The sequence below is a fragment of the Bubalus kerabau genome, chromosome 1, assembly GCF_029407905.1.
Source record: "Bubalus kerabau isolate K-KA32 ecotype Philippines breed swamp buffalo chromosome 1, PCC_UOA_SB_1v2, whole genome shotgun sequence".
In the NCBI taxonomy this organism is placed as follows: domain Eukaryota; kingdom Metazoa; phylum Chordata; class Mammalia; order Artiodactyla; family Bovidae; genus Bubalus; species Bubalus kerabau.
This window is the reverse complement of record NC_073624.1, coordinates 26,586,707-26,604,528: the sequence shown is the minus strand read 5'-3', so window position 1 is coordinate 26,604,528 and position 17,822 is coordinate 26,586,707. Positions and strand designations below refer to the sequence as shown.

The 17,822-nt window shown below is 40.3% G+C and overlaps 2 protein-coding genes across 2 annotated transcripts in view; both read left to right on the top strand.

Annotated features, from left to right (window-relative positions):
* PLBD1 (phospholipase B domain containing 1) overlaps positions 1–17,822 on the top strand; it is an 88,227-nt gene that overhangs the window by 9,710 nt on the left and 60,695 nt on the right. The gene's annotated exons all lie outside the window — the stretch shown is intronic.
* LOC129645532 (hyaluronan synthase 2-like) lies at positions 11,876–14,607 on the top strand. The gene has a single exon (XM_055570813.1). The coding sequence runs from the start codon at positions 12,042–12,044 to the stop codon at positions 13,698–13,700; it is 1,659 nt and encodes a 552-aa protein (XP_055426788.1). The 5' UTR covers positions 11,876–12,041; the 3' UTR covers positions 13,701–14,607.

Sequence of the window (17,822 nt, the reverse complement as noted above, 5' to 3'; positions counted from 1 at the left end):
GCATATTGAATGCAGCACTTTCACAGCATCATCTTTCAGGATTTGAAATAGCTCAACTGGAATTTCATCACCTCCACTAGCTTTGTTCGTAGTGATGCGACTTTACATTCCAGGATGTCTGGCTCTAGGTGAGTGATCACACCATCGTGATTATCTGGGTCATGAAGATCTTTTTTGTACAGTTCTTCTGTGTATTCTTGCCACCTCTTCTTAATATCTTCTGCCTCTCTTAGGTCCATACCATTTCTGTCCTTTAACGAGCCCATCTTTGCATGTAATGTTCCCTTGGTATCTCTAATTTCCTTGAAGTGATCTCTTTTCTTGAAGAGCCCGTTCTGTTAGGGCTGTCTTATACAGCCTTTATTCTGTTGAGGTATGTTTTCTTTATGGAGAAGGAAATGGCAACCCACTCCAATATTCTTGCCCAGAAAATTCCATGAACAGAGGAGCCTGGAGGGCTACAGTCCATGGAGTTGCAAAGAGTCAGCCTTGACTGAGTGACTGAGCATGTGTTTCCTTTATGCTCACTTTCTGGAGAGGTTTTTTTCTTTTTTTTTTTAATAAACCGGTGCTGAATTTTATCAGGAGCTTTTTCTGCTTTTATTGAGATGATCATATGGTTTTTATTCTTTAGTTTGTTGATGTGGTTTATCACACTGCTTGATTTGTGAATATTGAAAAATCCTTGCATTCCTGGGATAAATCCCAGTTAATCATGGCATTTGAGCCATTTAATGTATTGTTGGATTAGAATTGATAGTATTTTGTTGAGGATTTCTGAGTCTGTGTTCATCAGTGGTATTGGCCTGTAATTTTCTTATCTGTGTGGTATCTTTGTCTGATTTTGGTATCAGAGTGATGGTGGCCTCATAGAATGATTTTGAGAGTTTTCCTTCCTCTGCCATTTTTTCAGAACAGTTTCAGAAGAATAGGTGTTAGCTTTTCTCTAAATGTTTGATAGAAGTCACCTGTGTCCCGGGCTTTTGTTTGTTGGGAGTTTTAAAATCACAGTTTCAGTTTCAGTGCTGTGATTGGGCTATTCATATCTTTTATTTCTTCCTGGTTCAGTCTGTGTCTTTTTAAGAATCTGTCCATTTCTTCCAGGTTGTCCATTTTATTGTCATACAGTTGCTTGTAGTAGTCTCTTATGATATTTTGTATTTCTGTGGTGTCAGTTGTAACATTTTTTGCATTTCTGATTTTACTGATTCGAGTCCTCTCTCAATCTGGCTAAGACTTTATCAGTTTTATCTTTTCAAAGAACCGGCTTTTAGTTTTGTTGATCTTTGCTATTGTCTTCTTTGTCTCTATTTCACTGATTTCTGCTCTGATCTTGTTTTCTTTTCTTCTACTAACTTTAGGTTTTGTTTGTTCTACTTTCTCTCATTGCTTTAAGTGTGAGGTTAGGTTGTTTATTTGAGATTATTCTTGTTTCCTGAGGTAAGACTGTATTGCTATAAATTTTCCTCTTAGAACTACTTTTGCTACATCCTATAGGTTTTGGATCATTGTGCTTCCATTTTCATTTGTCTCTAGGTATTTTTTGATTTCCCCTTTGATTTCTTCAGTGATCCATTGTTTGTTGAGTAACATATTGTTTAACTTCTATGTGTTTGTGTTTTATTGTTTTTTTTCTTGTACTTTATTTCTAATCTCAAAGTGTTGTAGTTGGAAAACATGCTTGATATGATTTCAGTTTTCTTAAATTTACACTCACTTTGTGGCCAGGCATGTGGTCAGTCCTGGAGAATATTGCATGTGTACTTGAGAAACATGTATTCATCTGCTTTTGGATGGAACGCTCTATAAATATAAATGAAGTCCATCTAGTCTAATGTGTTATTTAAGGCCTGTGTTTCCTTATTGATTTTCTGACTGGATGATTGATGAAAGTGGGATGTTATAGTCCCCCACTATTATCGTGTTACTGTCAGTTTTTCACTGTATGGCTGTTATGATTTGTCTTATGAATTGAGGTGCTTCTTTGTTGGGTACATATATATTTGCAATTGTTATATCTTCTTCTTGGATTGATCCCTTGATCATTATGTAGTGTCCTTCTTTGTCTCTTATAAGTCTTTAAAGTCTATTTTGTCTGATAGGAGTATGACTACTCCAACTTTCTTTTGATTTCCATTTGCATGGAATACCTTCTTCCATCCCCTCATTTTCAGTCTGTATGTGTCCCTAGGTCTGAGGTGGGTCTCTTATAGACAGCATATGTACAGGTCTTGTTTTTGAAGCCATTCAAACAGTCTCTGCCTTTCGGTTGGCACGTTTCATCCATTTGCATTTAAGGTAATTATCAGTATGTGTGTTCCTATTGCCATTTTCTTAATTATTTGGGGTTTGTTTTTGCAGGTATTTTTTCTTCCTTTCCTCTTTTATTTTCTTCTCTTGTGGTTTGATGGTCATCTTTAGTGTTATGTTGGGTTGCTTTTTCTTTTTTGTGTGTATATCTATTGTAGTTTTTAGGTTTGCTGCTTCTATGAGGTTTTGATATAGCAGTCTATAGTTGTACAGGTTGTTCTAAGTTGCTAGTCTCTTTCCTACCTAGAGGAGTTCCTGTTGTATTTGTTGTAAAGCGTTTCTGATGATGTTGAATTCTTGACTCTTGCTTGTTTGAAAAGCTTTTGGCTTCTCCCTCAAATCTGAATGATATACTTGCAGGGTAGAGTATTCTTGGTTGTAGGTTCTTCCCTTTCATCACTTTAAATACGCTGTGCCACTCCCTTCTGGCTTGCGGAGTTTCTGCCTGGAAGTCAGCTCATAACCTTATGGAAGTACCCATGTATTTTTTTTGTCATTTTCCCCTTGTTGATTTTCATATTTTTTCATTGTCTTTAATTTTTGTCAATTTGATTACCATGTGTCTTGCTGTGCTCTTCTTTGGGTTTATCCTGCCTGGGACACTCTGCACTTCCCAAACTTGGTTGAGGGGGTTTCCTTTCCCATGTTCGAGAAGTTTTCAGCTATCGTCTCCTCAAATATTTTATTAGATCCTTTCTCTATTTCTTATAATTTTTGAACCCTTATAATGCAAATGTTGGTGTGTTTAATATGTCCCAGAGGTCTCTTAGGTTGTCTTTATTTCATTCTTTATTTTGTTCAGTGGCAGTGATTCCCACCATTCTGCCTTTTAGGTCACTATTCCTTCTTCTGCCTCATTTATTCTGCTTGATTCCCTCTAGTATCTATTTAATTTCAGTTAGTGTACTTTTTGTCTCTGTTTGTTGTTCTTTAGTTCTTCCAGGTCTATATTAAACATTTCTTGCATCTTCTCAATCCTTGCCTAAATCATTTATCCAAGATCCTGGATCATCTTCACTATCATTATTCTAAATTCTTTTTCTGGAAGGTTGCCTATCTCTACTTCATTTAGTTGCTTTTCTGGGGTTTTATTTTGTTCCTTCATCTGAGACATAATCCTCCACATTTTCATTTTCTCTAACTTTCTGTGATAGTGGTTTTTATTCAACAGGTTGCAGGGTTGCAGTTCTTGCTTCTGCTGTCTACCTTCTAGTAGATGGAGTATCTAAGAGTTTTGTGCAAGTTTCCTGATGGGAGGGACTGGTGGTAAGTAGAGCTGGTTCTTGCTCTTGTGGACAAGTCTGTGCTCAGTTAAACTTTACCCCACTTGTCTGCTGATGGGTATGGCTGTGTTCCTTCCCTCTTGGTTGTTTGGTCTGAATCAGCCCAACACTGGAGCCTACAGGCTGGTGTGGATAATGGTGACCTCATGGAGGCCTCATGCCAATGAGTACTTCTGAGAACTGCTGCTACCAGTGTCCTTGTCTCCATGGTGAACCATAGCTGCCCCCCCATTCTGCAAAGACCCTCCAGCTCTAGCAGGTAAGGTCCAGTTCAGTGTCCTATGGGGTCACTGCTCCCTTCCCCTGGGTTCTAATGTGCACCAGATTTTGTGTGTGCCCTCCAAGAGTGGACTCTGTTTTCCCCAATCCTGTGGAAGTCCTGCAATCAAATCCCACTGGCCTTCAAAGTCAGGTTCTCTGGGGATTCCTTCTCCTGTTGCCAGACCCCCACATTGGGAAGCCTGACATGGGGCTCAGAACCTTCACTCCAGTGGGAGAAGTTCTGTGTTATAATTTATCTCCAGTTTATGAGTAGCCCACCTGGTGATTATGTGATTTTATTTTATCATGATTGCACCCCTCCTGCTATCTCATTGCAGCTTCTCCTTTGTCTCTGGATATGTGGGACAGCTTTTTTGGTTGGTTCTAGCATCTTCCTGTCAATGATGGTTCAGCAGTTTGTTGTGATTCCAGTGCTCTCTCAAGGAGTGAGTGCACATCCTTCTACTCTGCCATCTTGAAGCAATTCAAGGGCTATACCAGTTTATCAGAATATATACAAGATAATTCCCAGAAATGGGAAAAGCCTCAACTAAAGTGATACATAGGAAAGGAAAGGAAGTAGATAAAAGCGTGAGGACTTGGTAAATGGCCAGAAGGAACAACATCAATTTCCTTTTTAGGGTAAGAGCATTGGGGTGCATGTATCATTTCCAAGCATGTTTTCCTCCAGATATATGCCCACAAGTGGGATTGCAGGGTAGTATGGTAGACCTATTTTTAGTTTTTAAGAAACCTCCATACTGGTCTCCATAGTGGCTATATCAATTTACATTCCCACCAACAATGCAGGAGAGTTCCCTTCTCTCCACACCTTCCCTAGCATTTATTGTTTGTGGATTTTTTTTTGATGATAACCATTTTGACTGGTGTGAGGTGTTATCTCATTGTAGTTTTGATTTGCATTTCTCTAATACTTAGCAATGTTGAGTTGAGAATACCCAGATCAAAGCGGGTAGATGTTTCTTGCCTTCATCACGGTAAGAACTAAAGGAAAAGGTGTTTATTTGAGGGTTGGGAATAGGGTGACTTTAGTTTGGGATGTGTGGAGTTTGGGATATTTTGAGAAAATTTAGGGAGGTTCTCTCATAAAGACTAACATACAAATATTTTGACTGAACATTTATTATAGCCTCTGACAGGGCAAATACAAGCATGGCATCACATTTATTGATTAGACCTTAGCTAAAAACATTTTTTTAATAGATAAGTTCAGAAGAATTTCTGGGAGAAGTATTAATACTTATTAATCTTTATCATTAAATTTTGTTTCCTGGTCCTGAAACTTATAGAAAAGATCAAAACCTTTCTCCAGAAGAAAATTGAAAAGACCCTCCTCCTTCAGTCCTGAAATTGGGGTATGTGTGTGTTAGTTGCTCAGCTCTGTCTGATTCTTTGTGATCCCATAGACTAGCCTACCATGCTCCTCAGTCCATGAGATTCTCCAGGAAGAACACTGGAGTGGGTTACCAGTCCCTTATCCAGGGGATCTTCCCAACCCATGGATCAAACCCAAGTCTCCTGCATTTAGGCAGATTCTTTACCATCTGAGCCACCAAGGGAAGCCTCAAAATTGGGGTAGAAAATTTTAAATAACTATTTCTTGGTGATTTACTTTCCATAATATTTGAAGTTTTTATCCATGAACTTCATCTTGGGTCTTGGTTCTGACACACAAAATAGAAACTTTAGTTTTCACACTTATTTAGACATTATTTTCACTTGTGTCACCTGTTATGTTTTGTTGGATTCCAAATTACAATGCATTAACTATTGAAATAGCAGAAAAGGTAGTAGCAGCAATAATGTAGTGAATCTCAAGAAATTAATTTTGTTTAACATTTTAAGAATTGTTTAAGAATACATTTGTTTTACCTTTTTTAAAAAAAAAAACAAAAAACAGAGAAGGTTCCAGTTGCTTCTACAACTTAGGTCTCACAATTTTTTGATAACTTAGCTTTAAGATGTGACTAGAAAATGTATTAATAATGTTATTATGTAGGTTTCTTATACTACAATGAAACAGGAATTTACTTAATGTGGTTAAAAAAATGAAACTAAGAGGTAGTGAAATTATGAGGAAACTTGAGTCTAACACTTGCAACTCCATGTCTGTATAGACAGCAGATATGTTATAATCTTCTTGGGAAAAATTGTGAAAGTCTCTTGATTGAGAGAGACAGGCTTGCTCTGAAGTTTGTCCTGCAGCCTTGCAAACACAGCTACAGTTCTAATATAAAGTAGTGTCAAGTTACTCAAACCAGACCTAAGATATCAAAATTCTAATTTACAGTGAGAAATCAAGAATTAATATACTGCAGATGTGATGTGAATCTGTCTCCAATGGTAACCTTCCAGCCAGTGTAAAAGCTGAGGATTTGAGTGGCCATAGGATAAAACATTATATTAAGCCCAAGGGAGTCAATACAATGAGATACATGATGCCACCCCTCATTCTTAAGAAATTTATAGTCAAATTTACTGCAACAAATACACACAAATTCATATAACTAAAGAGAGATCTAGATGAGCAGTGAGCTTAGTGCTGAATCAGAATGGGGCAAAGTTGACTTTCTGTTGATAAGACTTTTGACAAGAACTCTGAGTTAAGCCAGCAGTGAAGAACCAGGTACACTTCTAGGAGGTGAAGGAAAGAGATCATTCCAGAGCCAAGCAAACCTGCAGCATTTTTATGTACTAGTATTTTGTTTCCTTGAAGCTATTTTTTTTTTAAGCTAATCCGTTTCAACCTGCTTTGTGTATTAGACACATTATTCAACGCACCTTTTATTCTAGCTTCACTCAGGTAAGCTGAGGCACCTCACCTCAGCCAAACTGCAAGAGCCCCCACTTTCTACCTCAGAGCTCCTCTGAAATCATAGCTGTTTAGCACTGGAGCATGTGCATAACTGGGAATGGTCAAAGGCCACCTTTGACCTATGCAGGATGTGAGTAAGTGGATAAATGCTTCCTCTTTCCATCCCTGGGGTGTGGTCTTCAGAGGCTTATTTTGCATACCTCTTTGGACCATCTTAAATGCACCCTGCTGCTTTCCCTCCCTCTGTGTTTCACTCTCCTAGCCCCCTACTCCTGTTCTCCGGAGCACTTTGCCAAATGATTCTCTTTTCATCCAGAATCCCAGGCTCTGATTTCTGGAGAGAGTGAGAGCTAAAATACCAACTTATGATTTTGTTGCCTGGAGATTGATTATTCATTAGTTAGTTATTTTCTTAGTGACTCTGATGAAGAGATAAAGCAAATCTAAAAACCAGGTATCCATTTATTTTAAGTTCTTTCAGAGAAGGAAAGGTGCAAAGCCAGGGTACAGAGAAGGAAGTTGAATGATTGTGCTCATTGAACATGAAAGAGAAAAGTAATTTGAGGATCATAGTAAACTATTAGCTAAAACTAATCTGAATAGATTAAGTTGAAATTTTGCTTTTATATTTTCTCTGACATATGCTCTGCTTTCTCATGTATCTTTTTTCCCTCTATCTGACTGACTATATAGGGGGAAATTGTATTGCTCAGGGTTGAAAACCACTTCCTCTTTCATAAATGAAGTGCTAGCAAACTTAGGTTCCAACTATGGGAAAAAGTGATTTCGGCCATGTATTACCGTTTTACGGATTCTAAGACAGTGTGACGAATTTTTTTTTTAACTGAAAACAATTAACTTATAGAAAATATTAGAATACATAAAGAAAAGAAATTCAATTTGGGTGTTTGGGTTTTTACTTAGAAATCAAAAATTGATGGGGCTCCTTTTCATCTTTATTTGTGGAAGAAAAAACTTTTTTAGAAAGTAATATTCTCAATCATTCAATAAATATTTATCAAGTGCATTGATTCTAAGGATGTTACTGTTATAAATGTTTAAATCTCATTTTCACGAAGATGGCATTTGCCCCTTGGACATCTGAATGTCCTCTAGGCTTCTTACCCGAGCTTGAGGACATAACGACTTGAGTTATTTTAGACTAACTTCTGTGAATGTTCAGATAAATTTCACTTTGGGGTCAGGAACACACACATGTAATCTAGATCCATCACAGAAACATTATTGTGCCAGCTCTAGCATTCCCAGGATATGGGGTCATAAGCAAAAGTGGCCCCTGCCTTCACAGAGCCTGCATAAAGCAAGGTTGAGATTAGAATTATGTGATATTTTTCTACCTTTTTGCTATTACAGTTTCCACACAAGTCACTTCACAACATGGGGATTTTTTTTTTTAATAGAAAAGCATAAGGCTTAAACTAATCAAGTATTTAACAAAAAAAAATTTTTTTTAAAGGCATGAGACTGGACAACCAGGAAGAGTTGATATATGGAGAAAACATTGAGGAACGGAGGACATCAATTAGGGGTAGCACAAGAAACTCAGATTTTGGCTTAATTCTCAAAGCACTTGCTAAATTGGTCAGTGTGTTAGCAGTAAATTTTTCTCACTGAATTCTCTTGAGGACTGGGTAAAAAAAAAAAAAATATCCCATATATGGGGGCACATGAATGTCAAAAAAGCACAGATTTGCAGAAGTTTATTATTTGTGGTAAGAAAAGGGGGTAGTACCAGTAACAGTGAAACAGCCATCCTTTCTCATTTCCCTCCAAGTTCACTGGTGGTAAGGGTGGATGAGAATGCAGGAGAAAAGCTGGGAAGGGGCTGAGGCTGTAGCATTCATGGTCCAAGATCACTTTGGAAAGCATATTTATTATATTTGGGAGGAGCAGAAAGGACGTTTCTGTAGATGTTGCCCACAATTATCCAACTGTGGTCAATTGACTCAGTAACAATTGGACTCTCTTTCATGACCAGAGCTTCCCTGGTGGCTCAGATGGTAAAGCGTCTGCCTGCAATGTGGGAGACCCGGGTTCAATCCCTGGGTTGGGAAGATCTCCTGGAGAAGGAAATGGCAACCCACTCCAGTATTCTTGCCTGGAGAATCCCAGGGACAGAGGAGCCTGGTGGGCTGCAGTCTATGGGGTCGCAAAGAGTCGGACACGACTGAGTGACTTCACTTCACTTCACTTCACTTCATGACCAGAAACCTGGTGAATAGGTATTCTGCACCTGCCTATGTTTATCACTGCCATTACTTCCACTTTACCATTTTCAAAGAAAGTCCACAATTATGGTCATGACTTGACTGAGAATAATTGACTTTCCTGCTCAAGATCTTTCTTTAACAGTTATAACACTGGCTGATTAGTGCAGCTTGACCAAGTCCCAGTCTATCACCTTGTTGGGCCAAGGTGCCATGATGCTCTAACATTAAGATTCTAATTTTAGTGCTTATTTCATAGACAGTTTTCCCTGGTGGTCCAGTGGTTAAAACACTGCACTCCCAATGCAGGGAGCCCGGGATTTGATCCCTGGTCAGGGAACTAAATCTTATGTGCTGCAACTAGGAGTTCAAATTCTGCAACCAAAGATTCCACATGCCTCAGCCAAATAAATAAAATACTGAGTCAGTTTTGAATGTTGAAAGCAGATAACTGTATTTAAATATTGTATCTGAGCTTTCTAGTATCTTAACCACTAAAAACTTAGTATGTCCAAAACTAAACATATGCTCCCTCCCAGACATGTTTCCCTTCTGCTCCCTCTCTCAAGTGATGATACAATACCCATCTGCTGAGTCCCAGCCCAGAATCTGAGTCATTCTGGCCTCCTCCCACCTCCCTGATGACCTGAATATAAAGTTTCTCTTTAACCTGAGCAGCTGTGCAATGGTTTCTTAGGCAGAGAAATGAATGCTGTGTATACCATTTCTTTTCTTCATTTTGCTCTCTTCCTATGTCCTCCTCCCTTTTATAGATATTTATTGAATACCTATGGCTTCCCAGGTGGCTCAGTGGTAAAGAATCCACTTACCAATACAAGAGACATGGGTTCATTCCCTGGATTGGAAGATCCCCTGGAGAAGGAAATGGCAACCCACTCCAGTATTCTTGCCTGGAAAATCCCATGGACAGAGAAGCCTGGCAGGCTACAATCCATAGGGTCGCAGAAGAGTCGGACATGACTTAGCGGCTAAACAGCAACAAAAATTGAGTACTTGTTGTGGGCCAGACACTGTATTAGGTACTGAGGAAACAAGTTCACAGACTGGGAGCAGGAGCAGATGTGTAAGTTACATTAGACCAGCAGACCTACATACAGACCAGCAGACCTACATACAAGGTACATAGAGCTTGTAGAGCGAGTCAGTCCCTATAAAGGGGGTGCTGCTTCCTGAGTCTTAAATAACAGTTTTGAGATTACTCGGTAGTCAACAAGGGGGCAAATCTCAGGCAGAGGAAACAGCATATGCAAAGTCAGAGGTGTTGTTGGACCAGCTCATGGTAGGCCGGAGAACTGTGTGTAATCGTTTCGAGATCACATGGAGTGCAAGAGGTGGTGGATGAAACTAGATAGGTAGGCAGAAACCAGGTCATGAAGGACCAAGAGGATAAGTCAAAGAATTTTAATTCTAGGAAGTAGAAGCTGTTGACAATTGAGGGTAATCAAGTAAACAAATTAGTTTTGCATTTTGGAAAGGTCACTCTGGCAAAGTATGAAAAATGGATTAAAGTCAGAGAGACCTGAGGGAAAAAAGCCTCTTCAAAGTTTAGGCTAGTTGTGATATCGAAACTAGCATAGAAATGGTCTTCCCTGTGTCTCAATAGTAGAGAATCTACCTGCCAATGCAGGAGACACAGGTTCGATCCCTGGTTCTGGAAGATCCTACGTGCTGTGGAACAACGAACCCTGTGCACTGCAACAATCGAGCCTGTGCTCTAGAACCCAGAAGCTACAACTACTGAACCTGTGTGTGGCAATTACTGAAACCCAAGCATCCTACATGCTGTTCTCTGCAAGAAGAGAAGCCACAATGAGAAACACACGCACCGCAACTAGAGAGTAGCCCCTGCCTGCCACAACTAGAGAAAAGCCAGTGTGCATCAACAAAGACGCAGCACAGCCAAAAACAAATAAATTTATTTTTTAGAAACTAGCATAGAAAGGTAGAGCTAAGGAGGCACTTACTAATGGGAGCACTATTCAGGAGGTTTTGATTAAATATAAGTTGTGGAGGAGAGAGGAGACCTGGATGGACTTGGGTTTTAGGCTGAAAGACACAGAGCTAGAAAGCAGATTGGAAGAGAATATGAGTTTTGCTTTGGATATTTTTAATTTCTAGTGCTAAAGGAATCATCCAGAAGGTATTAACCATTGTGCTGTTGGGGATAAAGTGGAACTCCTGGGAAAAGTAAGGAAAAGGCAAGTGGAGGAGGTGGTGATTCAGGAGTGATTGTTATTCCAGAGGCCATGGGAGGAAAGAGCTTTAAGAATAAGTAGTCACCAGGGACATGTGCTTTTGGAAGTTCATGTGACATTAGGATTCAAGAATTTCATTTGTGATCCAGAGAGGGCTGCTGTGGTTGGTTAGCTTTGAGCTGCAAGACAGTGGAGCACGTTAATATCCTGAATAGGGATGAACCACTGCAGAGAGGGAGCTTTAGGGTACATGAGCAAGAAGATATAGGGTGCAGTGAAGTTCCTAATGAAAGTGACAGATCCACTTAAGGAAAGTGGTGGGACTCAGAGCATGGGTGGAGGGATGGAGGAGACCAAGATTGGACACAGGAGCTGTGAGGATCAATTCACAAAATTATCAAGAACTTGAGGAATCCACAGGTGATAGCTTCTATCATTTCTACAAAGTCAGAATCTAATGTCATTTGTGAAGAATTAAGCAGGAGACCCCCTTCCATTGAAGGAGGCAGAAAGGCCACAGCCAGAAGGAAGAAATCAAGGCATCTGAAAAGAGTTAACCAGACCTGGCTTCCAGCAACCCACTGACTCAGGACTTGAACCAGGCCCTGTCAAAGACTTTCTCCCAATTCTACACTTCCTGGGTTCTGTTGAGTTTTCACCAGGCCTCTTTTTTTTTTTTTTTAATACAAAAGAGAGAAGAGACTTTCCAGTATTAAGGGAGGGGAACTAGAGAATAAAATAAAAAAACTCCTCAATCTTTTTTAAATGTTGTGTTTAAAAAAATTTTTTTTGGTCCATTGTCTCAAATTTATCTGATCTCCTATTAGCTCAGTTTTGGATACTGACTGCCGCCGACCCTCCAGGACAGACAGGCTGAGGACAACTTTATGACCCAGAGCCGAACAAGATGCACTGTGGGAGATTACTATGTATCCTGAGAATAATTGGAACCACACTTTTTGGAGTTTCTCTCCTCTTTGGAATCACAGCTGCTTATATTGTTGGCTACCAATTTTTCCAAACGGATAATTACTATTTCTCTTTTGGGCTATACGGTGCAGTTTTAGTATCACACCTCATCATCCAAAGCCTGTTTGCCTTTTTGGAGCACCAGAAAATGAAAAAATCTCTAGAAACCCCTGTTAAGTTGAACAAAACTGTTGCTCTTTGCATTGCCGCGTATCAAGAAGATCCAGGCTACTTACGGAAATGTTTGCAATCTGTGAAAAGGCTAACCTACCCCAGAATTAAAGTTGTCATGGTCATAGATGGAAACTCAGAAGATGACCTTTACATGATGGACATCTTCAGTGAAGTCATGGGCAGGGACATGTCAGCCACATATATCTGGAAGAACAACTTCCACATGAAGGGTCCTGGTGAGAGAAATGAGTCACATAAAGAGAGCTCACAACATGTCACCCAGTTGGTCTTGTCCAGCAAGAATATCTGCATCATGCAAAAATGGGGTGGTAAAAGAGAAGTCATGTACACGGCTTTCAGAGCACTGGGACGGAGTGTGGATTATGTACAGGTCTGTGATTCAGACACCATACTTGACCCTGCCTCATCGGTGGAGATGGTAAAGGTTTTAGAAGAAGATCCCATGGTTGGAGGTGTTGGAGGAGATGTCCAGATTTTAAACAAGTATGATTCCTGGATCTCTTTCCTCAGCAGTGTGAGATACTGGATGGCTTTTAACATAGAAAGAGCCTGTCAGTCTTATTTTGGGTGTGTCCAGTGCATTAGCGGACCCCTAGGAATGTACCGAAACTCCTTACTGCAGGAATTTGTGGAAGACTGGTACAATCAAGAATTTATGGGCAGTCATTGTAGTTTCGGAGATGACAGGCACCTAACAAACCGAGTGCTGAGTCTGGGCTATGCAACGAAATACACAGCTCGATCCAAGTGCCTTACTGAAACACCTAAGGAATATCTCAGATGGTTAAACCAGCAGACCCGTTGGAGCAAGTCCTACTTCCGAGAGTGGCTGTACAATGCGATGTGGTTCCACAAACATCACCTGTGGATGACCTATGAAGCCGTCATCACTGGGTTCTTCCCTTTCTTTCTCATTGCCACAGTAATCCAGCTCTTCTACAGGGGTAAAACTTGGAACATACTCCTCTTCTTGTTAACTGTCCAGTTAGTGGGTCTCATAAAATCATCTTTTGCCAGCTGCCTTAGAGGAAACACCATCATGGTCTTCATGTCCCTCTACTCCGTGTTATACATGTCAAGTTTACTTCCCGCCAAGATGTTTGCAATTGCAACGATTAACAAAGCTGGGTGGGGTACTTCTGGAAGGAAGACCATTGTTGTTAATTTCATAGGACTCATCCCTGTAACAGTTTGGTTCACAATCCTCCTGGGTGGTGTGGTTTTCACCATTTATATGGACTCTAAAAAGCCATTCTCAGAATCGAAACAGACAGTTGTAATTGTAGGAACATTGCTGTATGTATGCTATTGGGTCCTGTTTTTGACACTGTATGTGGTTGTCATCAAGAAGTGTGGCAGGTGGAGGAAGGGACCACAGTACAGCGTGGCGCTTGATGTATGATCTTACATTTGGTGTTTGCAGTTATAGATGCAGACACATGCACACAATCTTCATCCCTCCAGGGGACTGCACGGTATCTTGGCATCAAATATTGCCACCAAAGGAGACATATTGCTGCTGCTAGGACTTAAACAAAGACATTTGTATGGGTTTATTTTAATTCTGCCAAAGTAAAGTGACACGTCAAGAAGGATGAGTCAGATTTAACCTGATATTTCTATGAAAATGGGAAGAATTCTTTGTTCATGCACTCTTTCTTTACTTTACATTTGCCTAACAGTGTTCTGCCCTATAAGAGAAGGCAATGGCACCCGACTCCAGTTCTCTTGCCTGGAAAATTCCTTGGGCAGAGGAGCCTGGTGGGCTGCAGTCCATTGGGTCGCTAAGAGTCAGACACGACTGAGTGACTTCACTTTCACTTTTCACTTTCATGCACTGGAGAAGGAAATGGCAACCCACTCCAGGGTTCCTGCCTGGAGAATCCCAGGGACCGGGGAGCCTGGTGGGCTGCCGTCTATGGGGTCGCACAGAGTTGGACATGACTGAAGTGACTTAGCAGCAGCAGTAGCAGTTCTGCCCTATATACCTCACTAGTGATGACTTACTTGGGTTGTTGTTGTTCAGTAGCTAAGTTGTGCCCAACTCTTAGCGACCCCATTAATGGCAGCACACCAGGCTTTCCAGTCCTTCACTATCTCCTTGGATTTGCTCAAACTCATGTCCACTGAGTTATTATGGAAGAAAAGGATTTTGAAACTCAAGGGAAATTTCTTTCAGCATATACAACCCTAACTTATGGACTGTGTTGGTAGCTATTTTTTTTTTTTAGAAAAGTTTTCTGTTTAACTACCAAGTGAAATGCCAAAGGATATTTTACAGACTGTACTTTTATATAATTGTACTGTTTTAGAAGTTTGTATGCCAATCTTAAAACAAATTGTGCATATTTTTATATTTTACTCCTCTGCCAAAATTCACCTATTCTTCCTTTTTTAAAAATAAATAGATTCTGAAAAAATTCATACTTGAAAAATGTCTACCCAAAATGTGAAGCTTGGTTGACTGATATTATTCATGATAGAAAGAATAAAGTGTTTCTTTCTCTCTACTTTTAAAATTGAATAGTTAATTTCTGTGAAAAGGTGTTTAAATTTTCAATATTTTAATTTTTTTCATTTATTTTTAAATATTTATTTATTTGGGAGCTCTTGTAACTGTTTATTTAGTTGCAGCACATGGGATCTTCCAACTTCATTGCAGCACGTGTGATCTTTAGTTGAGGCATGTGGGATCTAGTTCCCTGAGCAAGGCCCCCTACATTGGGAACAAGGAGTCTTAACCACTCCCACTGAACCACCAGGAAAGTCCCTTTCTTCATTTGTCTTCAGTCAGTTCAGTTCAGTTCAGTCGCTCAGTCGTGTCCAACTCTTTGCAATCCCATGAATTGCAGCACACCAGGCCTCCCTGTCCATCACCAGCTCCAGGAGTTCACTCAGACTAATGTCCATCGAGTCAGTGATGCCATCCAGCCATCTCATCCTCTGTCATCCCCTTCTCCTCCTGCCTCCAATCCCTCCCAGCATCAGAGTCTTTTCCAATGAGTCAACTCTTCGCATGAGGTGGCCAAAGTATTGGAGTTTCAGCTTTAGCATCAGTCCTTCCAATGAACACCCAGGACTAATCTCCTTTAGAATGGACTGTTTGGATCTCCTTGCAGTCCAAGGGACTCTCAAGAGTCTTCTCCAACACCACAGTTCAAAAGCATCAATTCTTCGGTGCTCAGCCTTCTTCACAGTCCAACTCTCACATCCATACATGACCACTGGAAAAACCATAGCTTTGACTAGACGGACCTTTGTTGGCAAAGTAATGTCTCTGCTTTTGAATATGCTATCAAGGTTGGTCATAACTTTCCTTCCAAGGAGTAAGCGTCTCTTAATTCCATGGCTGCAATCACCATTTGCAGTAATTTTGGAGCCCCCCAAAATAAAGTCTGACACTGTTTCCACTGTTTCCCCATCTATTTGCCATGAAGTGATGGGACCAGATGCCATGATCTTAGTTTTCTGAATGTTGAACTTTAAGCCAACTTTTTCACTCTCATCTTTCACTTTCATCAAGAGGCTTTTTAGTTCCTCTTCACTTTCTGCCACAAGGGTGGTGTAATCTGCATATCTGAGGTTATTGATATTTCTCCCAGCAATCCTGATTCCAGTTTGTGCTTCTTCCAGCCCACCATTCTCATTTATCTTAGAAAAGGCCAATATATCTGTCACACTTTGGAAGTAGAAATTCATACTTACATGTACCAAAAAGAAGTCCTTGAAAAGCAAAGCCAAGTGGGTAGAAAAACACAATTTTTTCATAAGATTGAAAAAAAAAAAAGCGAGTGCTTGATCTCAAAAGAAAGCACTAGGTATCCAGCAATAGATGAAATTTATGTATCAAAGATAGTCTTTGGGGATTCTCATAGTGTTTTTCCAGGCCAAGAAGAAGGAAAGTGGGAAAAATTATCTGTGTAATTTGGACAAATACAGTACAGTTCATCATTTTGTTCTGTGACCTATATTCACTGGATCCTGTCCATATGTTGAACATACTTCACCTACCTTTTTTTTTCCCCAAAGTTTTTTTTTTCCCAAAGTTCACTTTGTTGTTGTTTAGTCACTAAGTTGTGTCCGACTCTTTGCGACCTCCTGGACTGCAGCATGCCAGGCTTCCCTGTCCCTCAACGTCTCCCGGAGTTTGCTCAAATTCATGTCCATGAGGTTTATATGGGTGAGTGGGATAAATTATAACCAGGATAAAGCATATAGTATGCATAAAGCACACTAGTAAAGTAATGCTCAAAATTCTCCAAGCCAGGCTTCAGCAATACGTGAACTGTGAACTTCCAGATGTTCAAGTTGGTTTTAGAAAAGGCAGGGGAACCAGATATCAAATTGCCAACATCTGCTGGATCATCAAAAAAGCAAGAGTTCCAGAAAAACATCTATTTCTGCTTTATTGACTATGCCAAAGCCTTTGACTGTGTGGATCACAGTAAACTGTGGAAAATTCTGAAAGAGATGGGAATACCAGACCACCTGACCTGCCTCTTGAGACACCTATATGCACGTCAGGAAGCAACAGTTAGAACTGGACATGGAACAACAGACTGGTTCCAAATAGGAAAAAGAGTATGTCAAGGCTGTATATTGTCACCCTGCTTATTTAACTTATATGCACAGTACACATCATGAGAAACACTGGGCTGGAAGAAGCACAAACTGGAATCAAGATTGCTGGGAGAAATCTCAATAACCTCAGATATGCAGATGATACCATCCATGGCAGAAAGTGAAGAGGAACTAAAAAGCCTCTTGATGAAAGTGAAAGAAGAGAATGAGAAAGTTGGCTTAAAGCTCAACATTCAGAAAATGAATATCATGGCATCTGGTCCCATCACTTCATGGCAAATAGATGGGGAAACAGTGGAAACAGTGTCAGATTTTATTTTTGGGGGCTCCAAAATTACTGCAAATGGTGATTGCAGCCATGGAATTAAAAGACGCTTACTCCTTGGAAGGAAAGTTATGACCAACCTTGATAGCATATTCAAAAGCAGAGACATTACTTTGCCAACAAAGGTCCGTCTAGTCAAGGCTATGGTTTTTCCAGTGGTCATGTATGGATGTGAGAGTTGGACTGTGAAGAAAGCTGAGCACCGAAGAATTGATGCTTTTGAACTGTGGTGTTGGAGAAGACTCTTGAGAGTCCCTTGGACTGCAAGGAGATCCAAACAGTCCATTCTAAAGGAGATCAGTCCTGGGTGTTCATTGGAAGGACTGATGCTAAAGCTGAAACTCCAATACTTTGGCCACCTCATGCGAAGAGTTGACTCATTGGAAAAGACTCTGATGCTGGGAGAGATTGAGGGCAGGAGGAGAAGGGGACGACAGAGGATGAGATGGCTGGATGGCATCACCAACTTGATGGACATGAGTTTCAGTGAACTCCTGGAGTTGGTGATGGACAGGGAGGCCTGGTGTGCTGCAATTCATGGGGTTGCAAAGAGTCGGACACAACTGAGCAACTGAACTGAACTGACAGCATATAAAGTCAAAACTGGCAGAATCAAGC

What these genes read in the sequence shown, in the direction of transcription:
- LOC129645532 (XM_055570813.1), top strand. Translation starts at nt 12,042, where the DNA reads ATGCACTGTGGGAGATTACTATGTATCCTGAGAATAATTGGAACCACA.